General features: G+C 40.8%; 1 protein-coding gene across 9 annotated transcripts in view; it reads left to right on the top strand.

Annotated features, from left to right (window-relative positions):
- Kcnma1 (potassium calcium-activated channel subfamily M alpha 1) overlaps window positions 1-15649 on the top strand; it is a 692132-nt gene that overhangs the window by 548092 nt on the left and 128391 nt on the right. For all 9 annotated transcript variants that reach the window (XM_048339123.1, XM_048339120.1, XM_048339122.1 and 6 more), the window contains exons 16-17: window positions 2468-2536; window positions 11551-11637. In XM_048339123.1, the coding sequence (XP_048195080.1) occupies window positions 2468-2536; window positions 11551-11637 (156 nt within the window). The remainder of the gene's footprint in view (window positions 1-2467; window positions 2537-11550; window positions 11638-15649) is intronic.

Below are 15649 nucleotides of genomic sequence, written 5' to 3'. Positions count from 1 at the left end.
CCTGGGTTCGATTCCTCAGAACCACATATATAGAAAAGGCCAGAAGTGGCGCTGTGGTTCAAGAGGCAGAGTGCTAGCCTTGAGCAAAAAGAAGCCAGGGACAGTGCTCAGGCCCAGAGTTCAAGCTCCAGGACTGGTGAAAGAAAGAAAGAGAGAAAGGAAGAAAGAAAGAAAGAAAGAAAGAAAGAAAGAAAGAAAGAAAGAAAGAAAGAAAGAAAGAAAGAAAGAAAGAAAGAAAGAAACTCTTTCCCCTTATCTTCTCATTGGTGCTTCCTCCTCCTTCTCCAGTGTTCTCTGAATCCTCACAGAATGGGCCTCCTGAACCAGCCAGCATCAATGGACCACCCATTGTGCAGTTACTCTTTAGTCCCATTTATGCTGTTTTTTTATGATTATTTGTTTCTTGGGTAGGCCTTGTTATCATCTTGAAATTCATTGCTTATTCATGAGTATATTTCACTTACTACCTATCTCTCCCAATGCAAAATCAGCTTTACACGAGTTGAAGCTATTGTATATCTTGCCTGCAAGAGACCTAAAACAAGTTAAATGGTTTTTAGGAGCCTTAGTTTTGCTACTTGTAAAACAGAGATATCTACAGAAGTCTGAATAGAAGAGTAATATTTCTTTCAAGGATCTTGTGGGGGAACAAATAGAGCTATCAGAAAACCCCCACCTTTCAACTAATTCTTCATCTCTTTACCATTCTGGAACTAAATAACCATTAACATATTTTTCAGTCAACTAATCTTTTGTTTTTCAAAAAATTCTTAAAGGAGAGGGGAGGGGTGGAGAGGGAGACAATAAAAAAAAAGTTTTTAAAGTACTCAGGGCACTAATGGCTCACTCTTGTTATCCTATCTACTCTGGCAGCTGGGATTTGGGGGTCATAGTTCAAAGCCAGTCTGGGCAGGAAAGTCTGTGAAACTCTAATCTCCAATGAACCAGCAAAACGCCAAAAGTGAAGCAAGCTGTGGCTCATCTGATAGAATGCCAGCCTTGACTGAAAAAGCTAAAGGACAGTTCAGGCCCTGAGTTTAAGCCCCAGTACCAGCCAACACACACACACACACACACACCCACACACACACACACACACCCACCCACACACACACCCCTTAAAACATAAATGATAATGCTCATTGTAGAAATTTCTAAAATATTTGATTCATTTTATTGCTTATGAGTATTTATTTCTATGAGTATCTATTTCTATATATTTTATGAGTACATATTTATTTCCACCTAATTGTATCATTATTTACATGTGTAATCTTTTATATAATATTAATTGTTAATCTCATACCTTGACACATTCTTCAAAAAGTCATTTTCAATGCTGTCTGACACCATATTACTGGACATTGAGGTTGCTTTTGATTTGTGCACTCTATAAATAACACTACCCTGAACATCTTTATGCACAAGTACCTTATAACTCCTCTTTTACTCAGGCATGAAACCCAGTGAATGGTAATCATTCATTTTCTGAGCTTCTGTATATTGAAGGGTCCATTCCTTGTGCACCAGGAAGAATTCCATGAAGTCCAAAACTCTTCAAAAAGTTGCTCTGCTTCAGGAGGGAAAGCCCAGACACATGAAAACAGTAGGGAGCAATCCACTGGGCCTAACAACAAGGCAATCGTTGGGTCATATGGCATTGGATAATATTCAAAATGGCCAGTGGAAAATTGGCTATGTGTTTCAGCAGCAGCCAGAGTGCTGGAGGAGTCTTGAAAATTTAAAAAAAAAAAAAAGTCAGAGATAAGCAGTAGCTGGAGAAGACCTACTGTGTGGAAGGCTAGATGGGTCCATGTCTGGGAGGATGGTCAGGAGGAGAGGAGGAGGCATTGGGGCTGGGGGAAGTGCCATGCAAGACTGAAGGTGGGGAGGCAGGGCCCAGGCAGCCTCCCAACAGTCTGGTCTGCTCTTGGGAGCTCCGGACAGACAAGGTGAGACAGCTTGGGTAGAGCCAGAAGCGCCAGAGATCTAGTCACGTGCTGGGCACTTAGAGGCTAGGTCTTATTACCCTCATTCTTAGCACACAGGGGTCTGCTTGGAACAACAATATGAGCCATTTGTACAAAAGACCAAAATGGAATCCAAATGACATGTCCAGCTGCTCCAAATCTCTCCCTCCCTCTGCAGTTAACATTTTACTACCCGACCAAGTAACTAATGAATCTGGCCCGCTGCAAATCCCTGGGTGCCAGTCCGCGCTCAGGCTCTGTGTCTAGACATCCAGACCCGAGTTTCCATTTTCACGTGGTGCACTCAGCACCTTATCACTTGGGAGAAATCAGGTTTCATGGGGGGAGGTGGGGAGGTGCTGTTTGCACCCCTTCCCTTGGGCACTGGGTGGTGGGTGGAGGATCCCTTTGGATAATGACTGTGTCAGAAAGACTGGCAGGCAGTATTGGTGTTCATCCCGAAGCACTGACCAGGAGACTTCTCCATTTCATTTCAGGCTGTGTTTTGTGAAGCTAAAGCTCCTAATGATAGCCATTGAGTACAAGTCCGCCAACCGAGAGAGCCGGTAAGTGTGTTCGTGACCCAGTGGCCTGTTGGCATTTATGGTACGAGTGCACTTTGGGAATGGTTGCTTTACTCTCCTTCTTGCACATGAGTTATTTGCTTGGAGGCTGATGCAGCACCTCTTGGCCGCTGCATATTAAGGCACATGGCTTCTATCTCAGGCCAGTCTGGCTTCTTCAGCCCTACTAGGTGTCCAGAAAGGATTTCTCCTGAGGAAGGGGAGGAGCCAGTCAAGGTGTCACCCAGTCGTTCCAACTTGTGCTTGCCACACAGTGTAAAAGCAGAGTGAGGTGCTTGAAACCCTTTTTTAACTACTGTGGGCAAGAATGCAGGTGGACTATGGTCTCCATTACAGCAGGCCTGAGGTAGAGCCATGATGGGAGACCCCCCCCAGCTCTCTCCATAGCCAAATTACAAGCAGCCTATTGTGTACCATATGTGCTTTTTTTCCCAAACAGCCGAAATCCAGGTGGCAGAATATCAGCTTCATGTAAATTATCCAGAAGAGCAGAGCTTAGAGACACGATTGCTCTTTATTTATTTATTTTGCACTTAATTATGTGCAAATCATACTGAAGAGGGATGGGGTCTGGGTGACATAGATAACACCCAGTCAATACAAGCCCTCACCGTTGGAAGGGGCCGTGTCATGTTAGCAGAGCGTGTGGTTGATGGGGTACTGGATGGATTACAGATGAACTAGACATAATTTTTGCTCCCTAAATCTTATAAACAGTTTTGGAAGAAAGCTGGTTGAAAGATGTTCTGGCTTTTGTTGTCTGAATGATATATCCAAATGTCTGTTTCTGCTTTAATAAATCATTTGTTCCAACAGATGCACAAGTGTAGGGCATGGATAATCCTGTGCCTCATGCCTTTGTAACTGAGTAGAGTTCAGAACAAGACTCAAGGGTCCTTGCTGATGTCATTTAAGGGGTTTTCATTGTCTGGATGAATAACCCCAATGAAGCTAGACTTCTCAATGTATAGTCTATGACTGTGACAAAAACCAAAAACACTGGATGGGACACAAGTCATTCCAATGTTTTCTCTGACCTTCACTGCCAGATCTGATTGCATACAAAGCCAATCTGATCAAATTCTGAGCTATTTCTTTCTGAAAATTCAAAATCTACCAAAAGGAAGACAAATGGTAGATTTACTGGCCATAGGTAGAGCATGGCCATAGCAGCTGACAAATCTATATGTAGCTATACATTTTTCTTCTCTGTGTTGGTGAAGTGAAGAATATTATTTGCAAAACTTTGAGCTAGGGCTGGGGATATGGCCTAGTGGCAAGAGCGCTTGCCTCATATACTTGAAGCCCTGGGTTCGATTCCCCAGCACCACATATACAGAAAATGGCCAGAAGTGGCACTGTGACTCAAGTGGCAGAGTGCTAGCCTTGAGCAAAAAAAAAAAAAAAAAAAAAAAAAAAAAGAAGCCAGGGACAGTGCTCAGGCCCTGAGTCCAAGGCCCTGGACTGGCAAAAAAAACAAAACAAAACAAACAAAAAAAAACTAACAAAAACAAAAAAAACAACTTTGAGCTAGTCTGGCCATTCGCTCTTCGACAAAAAAGGTAGACCGTTCTGGGGTTACCTTGGCCATACTTTTGCCCTTCCTCATTGTACCTGTGCAGTGGGGGCGGGAGAGTTGTACAGAGGAGGATTTTGCAAATGATATTCTTTGTGTTGCCAAGTCAGTAAATCTTTGTGGAATGGCCTGTTCTATTGATTTGAGCATCTCAACAACAACAGCAACAAAAAGTGTCATGATGTAGGTGTTGCTAATGTTAAGTAGTTTTTTTTTCTTCTTTTTGACCATTCTGGAAAATTTTCATGGCAGGAAAGACCTGTACCATGAACCTTGATCATTTGTCTCCTATTAGCCAGCTTTGGGTTACAGGGAAAGAGAGGGAAAGGCAGCTTATGAATCCCTGTGAATCTGCTGTCACCATTGTGAGAAAATGAACCAGCACTATCCCTGAAGACAACCAGCTTTTCTTTGAGTGCCCTATAAAGCCATCTGTATATGGACGTTAGGGTACTTTTTTTCCAGAAAAAGGATAGAAAGGACATGTTTGGCTTTGCTGAGGCTTTCTGTGTGCCATTGCTGCGTTGGTCCACATTCTGGCTTGGTGTTGGTATATAAGTACATTGGTGCTTGTGGAAAAAGGAAATGTGAGCATCCCCCTCAGGACACAAGACATACCCACATCACATCTGGGTCCAAAATATGGTATTTTGACCCTTGCTGAGAAAACAATTTTAATTTTCTTCACTTACAAAGTGTCCTTGCCTTCTCCTCTGACATTTTTAACTGACCAGGTGTTAAAATTCAGAGAAGCCCGATTCTCCTTTCCAGTCCCTTACCTTCAACCTGTGTATAACTCCCTCCTCTGTCGTTGATTTCACCCCATAATACTGTTTTCATGCTTTGCTGAAAAACAAACAACACAATAACAAAAAAACAAAAACCTTGTTTTCACATGCATCCTTCCAATGATTTGAAACAAAGGTTTTATTTCTTCTTTCCTTCTGGTGTCAGTCAATTTATTATCAAAGTGTTTGATTTTTAAATTCTTTTCTTGTCGTTTTTGCAGAAGCCGAAAGCGGTATGCACTCTCCGTTAACTTTCCTTCAAACCTCCACCCTCTGTCTTCACTCCTAAGCACAGGACTAACCATTTGCCAAGAATTCAAGAAGAAAGATTATATACTTGGATATATAATCTCATTCCCTTGTCTAGTATATATGTATATGATATATATATGTATGTATCACACACATATATATATATATACACACACCTTTCTCCAACTAGAGTATCTAAAAAGTTGAAAGTAGCTTACTGCTGTCCTTGTTTGGTTTGTTGGTTCTTTTAGATGATGCACTAACTTCTTCGCAGGAAACCTTTAAAAAAAAAAAAGGAAAAAAGACATAGTCCTGTTTTCAGTCAAGGCACCAATGATGGGAACAAATGCTTAAAATGAAAAGGAGGACGCTTCTCTTCAGCCCTTTGTGTCTGTTTTCTGTATTGTCCTGTTGTGTTTTGGTGTCCACCAGATGTGGGTGCCATCTTGTCTGCATCCCATATCCACATCCCCAGTGACCTCTTCCTCCCTGTGTTGACTTTCCAGAACAGTTTCTGTCCTTTATCCACAAACAGAGACCAAGCTCTTACACTGCTATTTCCCCTCGTGCTTCTTTTGGCAATCTCCTGCTGAATATTTAATTTCTTGGGCAGTGCTCAGGAAGAACTCAGAATGCTGCTGTTGAATTGCTAGATGATCACACTCTAGCTGAATGAGTACTGTTTATTGGGATGAACTCATGGCTTTTTCCTCTAGTGTGTCTGGACATCTTTCTGAATATGCAGTATCTCAACTTTCACCATGTGATTTTGCCCTGTTTTGATGTTGTTTTATGTTGCATGAAGCATGACTACATCATTTTTTTTTCTAAAGGTGGCTTTCTGGGTTAAAATTTCCCAGCATAGTTGTTCTTCTTTTTCAATAATATGTTCTCTAAGACAGTATTATTGAAAACAGATTATTGAGATGCCGATGTGTTCATCTTTTCAAGAGTTGCTTTTCTCTGTGGTTGTAGTCACTGTTATATGTTTTTATTTACTGTGTGTGTGTGTGTGTGTGTGTGTGTGTGTGTGTGTATTTGTCTGGAACTCTTTCCAAAGTCAGCTTTTCTGTGACTCTTTGAGTAGATACGTATAAATAGAGGTGGCTTCCTGTCAGTTTGGCATTGTTGATATGATCCAACTGCAAGAAGTTACTGCAACACTGAATCTTCAAAGGTCCACAGTGGTTGCACCTCTGCTGTTGGCCTTTGGCCCTGGAGTCCTCTGACCTTGTGGTGAAGGCATGTTGTGGTGTAGGCATGACTTGTTCTAAAGTGTACTCTATAGAAAGTGACATGGCTTGCTCCCAGAACCAATTACTCAACACTCTTCTTCCTAGATTAGCTATTTCTACTGACCTATGTGGCTATTCTTTTCTATCATGTGCAAAAATGCATTTTGAAATTTCACTTTGGAAATTATTGACATGAATTCGGTTATGTAAGTCATTGCCAATGTCATTGGCTGACCGCAGTGGCCATTTGAGTCCTCTCGACTGGGAGCAACCTTTATTTTGCTGTCTCTCTGTAAGTGCATTGGGCTTAACTAAGTTGAAGCATGGAATACACACCTGTGTCTCCTGCACATATTCTACAGTACAAGTGTGCGTCTAGCTGTGTGGGACTTCAGCAGTGCATATTGAAAGCCCAGATGAAAAGTTCCAGAAGGGTGGCAAGGTTTGAGATTGGCTAGGAGGGTGAGCTAAGGGGTCCTCTGTATCCTAACACCACCACAAAGTACAATTCAGTTATACCTCTGAGAGGGGACACAATGGTCATTCAAGTTCCAACTAAAAACAAGTGTATAGGAACTCATTTGCTTAGAAAGACCTTTTATCACTGGAACAATTTCATCTGGGCATGACATGAATGGAAGTCCTCAGTGGTTCTTATTTGCTTGCTCTAGTTAATGAAGTCCCAATACCTTGCTAGACACAAGTATAACTACCATGTTATCTACTGTAAACTTTATCCTCACATGAGTTGGGATATTTTCTCGGTTGCTTGAGGAATGGTACATAACACCTATCCAAAAACGGAGGGAAGTGGGAAAAAAATACACCACTACCATATTTATTCATAATGATGGAGGCTTTCTTTAAATACAAAATCTGGTTCTGTTGGATAACCAGTCACTGGTTGGGTTGTAACACACAACAACAAATACATAAGATTATTGATGATTGAAGAAGAGATCATTAGATATTTCCAGTTATGATGCATGTTAGGGAAGGGGAAAAAATCATTTCTTCCCTACCTGTCCTGGTCTTCCATTCTGCCTCAAATTCAGCCATTGCTGTCCAATTCAGCAAGAGATGCCCAATGAAATGCCATACATATTACTACTTCTCAAAGGCCTTGGGCAGGCATCTTCCCATTGCCTGGAGACCTGCTACTCCAAGTGGATGTGTTCTGTTCTTAGGGACACAGATCTCAGCTCTAAGGGATTTGCTTTCAGTGTTGACATCAATTGTTTTAGTTTCTCAGTCAACTGTTTTAACTTCCCCAAAGTGTCCCAAGTGGGTAACTATTTATCTATCAGCATACTTTCATATTCATACTGAATGCCTCTGGGACACTTTTAGCTCAGTGGCAAATCTCCTAGAGGATATGGGTCACCCTGACAGATGAGAACTGCAGCTTGGTTTTTTGAGAGAATAGAGGCACTTCCCCTTCCCCGTATTAGAGAAAAAGAAAAAAACTATTAGAACCAAAATCAATGACTTCTCTCTTTTTTTTTTTTATTCATTCAACAAAAATGCTGAAAAGCACTTGTTGCATGCTGGGCTCTATTCCTTGCTACTATGTAAGACTCAAAGGTAAACCTGGTAGCATTTTTTTCACCCTCTATTTTTAGGGTTTTCTTGCAGAAAATATGTGTTTTCTCTGTATAGTGGGTAGTCACAGAGAAAGTTTACATAGAACTAGCCCAAGAGTGAGAGAAAAGGAGAGAGTAAGGAACCTTGGAGAAGGGACCAACTACACCGGCCCTGGGACCCAGCTGTCACTCAGTGTCTTCAGTAGAAATTGGCAAGGTCAGAGGGGAAAAAGGGAATGAGTTATGTGTTCCTTCAAATGAGGGAATGCCTACCCCTGCCAAGAAGATGTCCTTAATGGGATTCTGTTAATGGATATATGGGCTTTTTTTTTTTTGGTAAAAATTTTCCTGATTCCTCACTTGACAGATTTTGAAGTTTATTTCTGTTAAGCTAGTGAATTAGTCCAAGTTGGAGCCAGAGGCCTGATTTAAAGGGGCACACAGGGAGAGAGATTTCTGGAAGTCATGAGAACCAAACAAACTTGACATTTTATATTCTCCTGAAAAGACCAGAGATCTCTGGGGAAAAATATGTATTTTCCATTAGAAATTCCATAACAAGTTTTATGAGTGGTAGGAATTTTTCAGGAGGAAAAAAAAAAGGATGGGTAAGGGAGAGGAACTCTTACTGTTTTACGTTTAACTTATGGGGGTCTAGGGAGCACAGGGAGCATCTTTATGCATCTAGTCATGGTTTTTTCCTTTCTTCAAAGTCTGGATATATTCTTCTGAATTCCATCCAGAAAACATGTCTTATCTTACCTTTTTTTTTTTTTTTTTGCTGGTCTAGGGGCTTGAACTCAAGGCCTGAGCACCATCCCTGGCTTCTTTTTGCTCAAGGCTAGCACTCTGTCACTTGAGCCACAGCACCACTTCTGGCTGTTTTCTGTATATGTGGTGCTGGGGAATTGAACCCAGGCCTTCATGTATAGGAGGCAAGCACTCTTGCCACTAGGCCATATTCCCAGCCCTCTTAGCTTATCTTGCTATCTATAAATAGCACAGCTTCACCCCTTACACCAAAATTAGCTGAGTCTTTCACTCCCTCCACAGTAAACACAGAAGCAACTGTATGGAACAGGAATTGGCCTCCTGTGAAACTTTTTTTTTTTTTTTTTTTTTTTTTGCCAGTCCTGGGGCTTGATTGAACTCAGGGCCTGAGCACTGTCCCTGGCTTCTTCCCGCTCAAGGCTAGCACTCTGCCGCTTGAGCCACAGCACCGCTTCTGGCGGTTTTCTGTATATGTGGTGCTGGGGAATCGAACCTAGGGCCTCGTGTATCTGAGGCAGGCACTCTTGCCACTAGGCTATATCCCCAGCCCTCCTGTGAAACTTTTGAGCTTGGCATTCTAAGTTGAGATAACTCTTACGGGTTTCAAACTTCTTTTGTTTTTCCCACATGAAGTTCCTAGTGTTTGAACTCAGGGCCCGAATGTTGTCCCTGAGCTGTTGTGCTTAAGGCTAGTGCTCTACCACATGAACCACAGCTCCCTTTACGTCTTTTTGGAGATAGAAGTTTCATAGACTTTCCTGCTGAGGCCTGTTTTGAACCATGATCCTCAAATCACAGTGTCCTGAATAGGTAGGATTACGTGCATAAGCCACTGGCACCTGGCAAGGATCTAACTCTTAAGGCTCCAGCAGTACAGAATACTTTGTGAACACCCTTATGCAGTATTCTGCAGTGTACTTTAACCTGTAACATCATCTTGATTTGGGTAAGGTGCTTGATAAGGAGCACTGGATCACTGCACATCTCTTCATAGAAAACAAAATTTATCTGGGCATTTTGTGCAAGAATAAAAATAACAGTAACCAAGATACCACTAAGCCATTTGTATTTGATCCCTCTTAATTCTCTGAAGAAAAGCTGTATTTATCATGTATTTCCTCCTATTCGAGGAAAACAATTGAGTTCTAGTGAGGGTTTAGTAATTCTAAGCTATGTACATTCTGGTCCATTCTCTTCAAGATGGCAGAAAATCAGAGGACTTGTGATATCAAAATGGGAGTTGGCAGAGGGGTAATTAAGAAGAAGCTGAATGAAACTGTGCTATCAAGATATTCTGTCACTTTCTCACTGAGAAGAAATCTCATTATTGCCTGTGATTCTGGGGCAGAACAGTCAAGTCTTCAGACTCTTACTATACTTTAGTGTTAATAACAGCAACAATACAAGCTAGCTTTCCTTTTGTTGGGTCATGTTATAAGGAATGGTGGATGTTCTTGTAACCACTAGCAATTATTTTTAGCAGTAATGATCTGCTCTGAGTTCTCCCTACAGAACAAAAGTTCACCTGAGTCCTTCCTGTGTTGATATATATATATAATATGTTGATATATATATATATCACTCTGATGATAGCAACACTTTTCAGGAATGGTTTTACCAAGAGAAAAAAAAGATTACATGTTAATTGCAACGTTCCGTTTTGATTGCTTTGGATAGCCAAGGACTTCCTTTAGCTTGACTCCAAATAGCTGTTACCTTGATCATCAGCTTTTCAGATCAAAGAAAATTTTTGTTGTCTCTTGCTTGGTTTCCAGTCCTGACATTTAGCAATCCATTAAGCCCAAAACCTCATCTCTGACTCTGAGTAGGAAAGTCCTGGATTTTGCTTTTTATCTGTAGAAAATTAAACTTGTTTGTTTCATCCATTTATTAGATTATGATTCATTTATCTGCACTGTCAATCCAAACACAACTTGGTCAGCTAATCTGTTTAGAATGCTTTGAAACAGGACATTGTATATATAGATCCTTTTCTCTAGGGCAAAAGTTGTTTTAGTGATAATTTTCATTTTTCTTCTATCGTTTGCTCCAGTTAGGACATGCTAGGCATACATCTTCTTCAAAAATCTCACATGTTTTTACAAACAGCCCACTGGACATATTTAAGTATAGTTAAGTGCTGCTGTTCTTTTTCACTGTTTGTATGGATCCATTCTTCCCTACATGGGCTCCAGTTAGAAGTCTCCTTCCATGTCCTTACCCAAGTTCTGAATGTGTTTACTTGGCTTCTGCATTGATTATGGGTGTCTTGTACCATTCCCCACAGCAACATTTCCTATGTATACATGTATGTTTCTGTATACATATAGGGGTTCCATTAATGCTCAGTCATCTTATGGAAAATTGGTATCACTAGAGTTTCCTTAGAACAGTAATGTTCCAACGCTTACTGCCCATAGTACTGTCCATAGTTTCGAAAAGAACACATTGCAAGGAAGTTTGCTTCAAGTCAAATGCCTACCATGGAAGCTAGACTGTTCCATTATGCAAACACAGGCCCTACAACCAAGATTTGTTTTGAGTTCCTCAACAGAAGTATGCCAGCCTGAGAATTAAACAAGAAAACGTCATAATGGCACGGTCAAACTAAGTGTATGGGCCAGTGAACTTTAGGCTCTAGAAAAAAATCTTTGGGGGAAAGCGTTAGACTAGTGGGGCCCCTATAAGAAAAACAACAGTGTAGTGTTGCCTTCATGGTTTTATTCAGAACATGAGCTCACATGTGTGTCTTCTTTATTTGTTTTTGTTCTTTTTTTTTCCCACTGAGCAGTATATTAATTAATCCTGGAAACCACCTTAAGATCCAAGAAGGTACTTTAGGATTTTTCATCGCAAGTGATGCCAAAGAAGTTAAAAGGTAAGAGTTTAATTTTCATCTGTCTTCTTTTCAGTCTTCGAGGTGGACTTTCTGGTCTGCTGAGGTGAACATACTTTCATACGCACAGGGCTCTTACTGACCACCCCCACCCCCAACCTCTGCACAATCCTATAGGCAACAGATGGTACCAGGTTTTAGGAAAGAGACTGGGCTTTCAAAAGTCTCCATGTTTTCACAGAGGTGATTCTTTGTTTTCAAAGACGAATATTAAAGTTTTACAACTTGGAAGCCTAGTTATCTTTTCCTTTATCTTCAAGGCCCAGATAGATAACTATTATGTGCTAGCACAACAGGATAACCTCTTCCTTGTTCAGGGCTCTTTTCATAATATTCCTTGGGCAAATAGACTTGAGAATGACAAACTCTCTATGGTAGATGCAAAATGAAAGTGGGATTAATTTTAGATCAAACATTAAATTACTTGTGTTCCTATTTGAGATTTTCCTAGTGAGGGACTGAAGTTGTCAGCTTCCGTTGTAAAAGGCTTTGACAGATACAGTACAGGATTTCATTGACCTCAGTTTTTCATGACTTGTGTTAGTAATGTCCTTATGCCTTTTAAGGGACTCATAAGGTTTTCCATAACAACTTAGAGTATTATTGTAATTCATGCCACTTATTTTTCAACTTGGGACATTTTACCAGAAGAGAATAGGATGGAAATAACCAGACAGGTCACTCAATGCAGTAATACGACACAGTTTAATTCAATTATTGATAGTTTGGGGTCTGAAATTGCTTATGGAAGCCCCCTTTGTCTTCATTTGATAAGTTCTTACTCTAAGGCAGGCCTATGCTAGGTGTGCTAACATTGTCTGTTTCTGCTCCTCAAAATTACCCTGGAAGGTAAGTCTTGTTAAACACTCAAGGCTTTGGTTTTCTTGTCGGTAATATTGAGATAAATGGCTGTACACAGACCATGCAGCACATAAGCCAGTGGCAAAGCCCAGAATGGAGCTGATCTTTCCTTTCCTTTCCACCAGATGTGATGATGTACACATGCTTATGTGGAAGGCTCACTCGTCATTCTCTCGGTACTGATGAGTCTTGCTGCTTACTCATGAATTCACTCACGACCTTCTGAGAAGGCTAGCATTACTCTTTCCTGGTTTCCATATGAGGAAACGGAGGCACAATTTCTTAAACAACACGCCTCACATTACACTACTAGAGAGTAATAAAGCCAGGATTTAAATCCAGGAGGTCCAGTCCGAGGGCATGTACACTTAATTATATAAAGGAACATGCATCTGACATGCTGAGAACAGAATAAGGATATTTGACAACCAATACTTAGGCCTTTTTCCCCCTCTTCCTACCTATTCTAAAAACTTTCAGAAAAAGCAGTATATGAGTTAGAGCAACATACCATCTTAAAAAATGAGTTCTTCAATAACTTAAATTTAGTCCCATAAATTGGGAAAATATTCCCTTTATTCACTTGTGGGAAGGAAATACCCCCCTACTTAGTTGATGGAACTTCATGGCTCTTCAAGAGTACCTTGAGACTGAAGGTCATATAAAAGGAAAGTGGGGGTGAGTGGGGTCAACTCTCACTACTGTCAGATCGCTGGAGAAGAAAATCATGTTCTCATCCTGATACAGGACACAAAAGCTCCAAGAAGCCATGTGCTCACACCTATGGTCCTAGCTACTCAACAGGCTGAGACCTGAGGATCATGGTTCAAAGCTAATCCGAGCGGACAAATCCAAGACCCTCTTATCTACAATTAACCAGCAAAAAATCAGAAGTGTAGGTATGGCTCAAGTGGTAGAGCACCAGCCTTGAGCAAAAAAAGCCAAGCAAGCATGTTAGGCCCTGAGTTCAAGCGCCAGTACCAGCAGTTAAGCAAGCAAACAAAGAAACAACTTGAAGCAGCATCCCAGCTCTCAGCAAGGGAGACTGAGAGCCCTGCAGCACTGTGCAGCAGGCTTACCTCCCAGATAGCAAATATGCAGTGAAGTTTCCATTCGTGTAATTCTATTTCTTATTTCATCTCTCACTAATGAATGTCACAAATACCAGGCAGTCCAAAGAACAAATTACCTCCTCTATTAGAGAGCACAGCATGTCTCATTTCGGTGCTTTATGGTATTCACAAATACAAGCTGACACCATCAGCTACAACTACAGCCTGTGTAGGGTATGTTAGAGCAAATGCTATCAGTGAGGGCATTTCAAATAGATGGAGATGTAGAAACCCACAGGGAGGACATTGGAGCTCTGAATGAAACGAAACAAGTTTTGTACAAATGAGAAAGGAAATTATGATGATCTAGTACTAAAAATGTAACAATAACAACAAAAAACCCAAAAGCAACTAAAAGAATTTAATGAATTCTAGCTCAGAGAAACTTCCAGATTCAGGGCTTTAGAAATAGACACACGAACCCTTTCAATACCAGTCTTTAAGTATTTTCCATTTTCAGTAACCTTAGAACATAATCCAGAAGCACATTGACTCTTGAAGACATCATTTTTGTTTGAGTTATAATTAAAAAAATTAACTAGTTGCCACATTGAAAAAAGTCACTTGCGTTTATATATAAACCTTTATGACTGTTTTTTCTCCTGAAAACTAGGCTTACCTTATGCCAGAAAGCATTCCCATACTCATTTATTCATTTATTCATTCATTCATTCGTTCATTCATTCATTCATCAAATGTCCAGAAGTCAGCCCAGGCTATGGAGGCTTTGTACATGGTGCCAAGAATCCTTTGAGGCTCACCTTCTAGAATGGAGAGAATTTTAGGATGCTTATTTTTTTTATTTATTTTTTTTTTTTGCCAGTCCTGGGGCTTGGACTCAGGGCCTGAGTACTGTCCCTGGCTTCTTTTTGCTCAAGGCTAGTACTCTGCCACTTGAGCCACAGCGCCCCTTCTGGCCATTTTCTGTATATGTGGTGCTGGGGAATTGAACCCAGGGCCTCATGTATAGGAGGCAAGCACTCTTGCCACTAGGCCATATCCCCAGCCCTAGGATGCTTATTTTTAAAATTCATAGTGAAACAACACATGATTTTCATTGGAAATAAGAGAAGGCTGCTCCAAGGAGGTGTCAGCTGAGCACTGAGAGGAATGAAGGACAATAATCTATCAAGCAAAGATCAGCCATGAAAAGGACATAGTGTGAGAAGAAATTAATTGTGTGCAGAGACCCCACCACATAAAGTGTGGCTGTGGAATAGAGGAAGGAAAGAGCATTAAGAGATGAGATCAGAAAGAAAAAGGCTGATTTCCTAACACTCTACGAAGAAGAAGTTGTTACAAAGGGAAAGGTTTAAGCTGGTTTTAAAGGTTTGAGGCTGTTTTGCCTGCATCACAGGTAACTCATTACCTTATTTGTCTGACCCTGGGAGAGATCATGCTAAATAAAAGAAGCCAGATGCAGAAATTCAAGTTCCTCATGGTCTTACTTATATGTACAGTCTAAAAATGTCAAAACTATAGGAGCAAGAAATAGAGCAGTGGGGCTGGGAATATGGCCTAGTGGCAAGAGTGCTTGCCTCCTACACATGAAGCTCTTGGTTCAATTCTCCAGCACCACATATATGGAAAACGGCCAGAAAGGGCACTGTGGCTCAAGTGGCAGAGTGCTAGCCTTGAGCAGGAAGAAGCCAGGGACACTGCTTAGGCCCTGAGTCCAAGGCCCAGGACTGGCCAAAAAAAAAAGTAAAGAAATAGAGCAGTGGTTACTAGGGATCAGTTGGTTAAACTGAAGAATTGATGATCAAGGCATATAAAACTCCCATGAGACAGTAGAAACAAATTCAAGAGATCTATTGTACAGCCTGGTGACCATAGATTAAAACCAGGCATTGAATTCTTGAAAATTGCCCAAAGAATACTGACTAAGGAATGTCATTACAAAAAAATGACAAGTATGTAAAGTAATATGCATCAATTAGCTTGATTTACCCATTCTATAATATAAACATATTTCAAAATATCATGGCATATATCCCAAAGCATCTATAATTTTGTCAGTT

This window comes from Perognathus longimembris, chromosome 2, assembly GCF_023159225.1.
Source record: "Perognathus longimembris pacificus isolate PPM17 chromosome 2, ASM2315922v1, whole genome shotgun sequence".
Classification (NCBI taxonomy): domain Eukaryota; kingdom Metazoa; phylum Chordata; class Mammalia; order Rodentia; family Heteromyidae; genus Perognathus; species Perognathus longimembris.
This window is presented reverse-complemented; position numbering and strand designations above follow the sequence as displayed.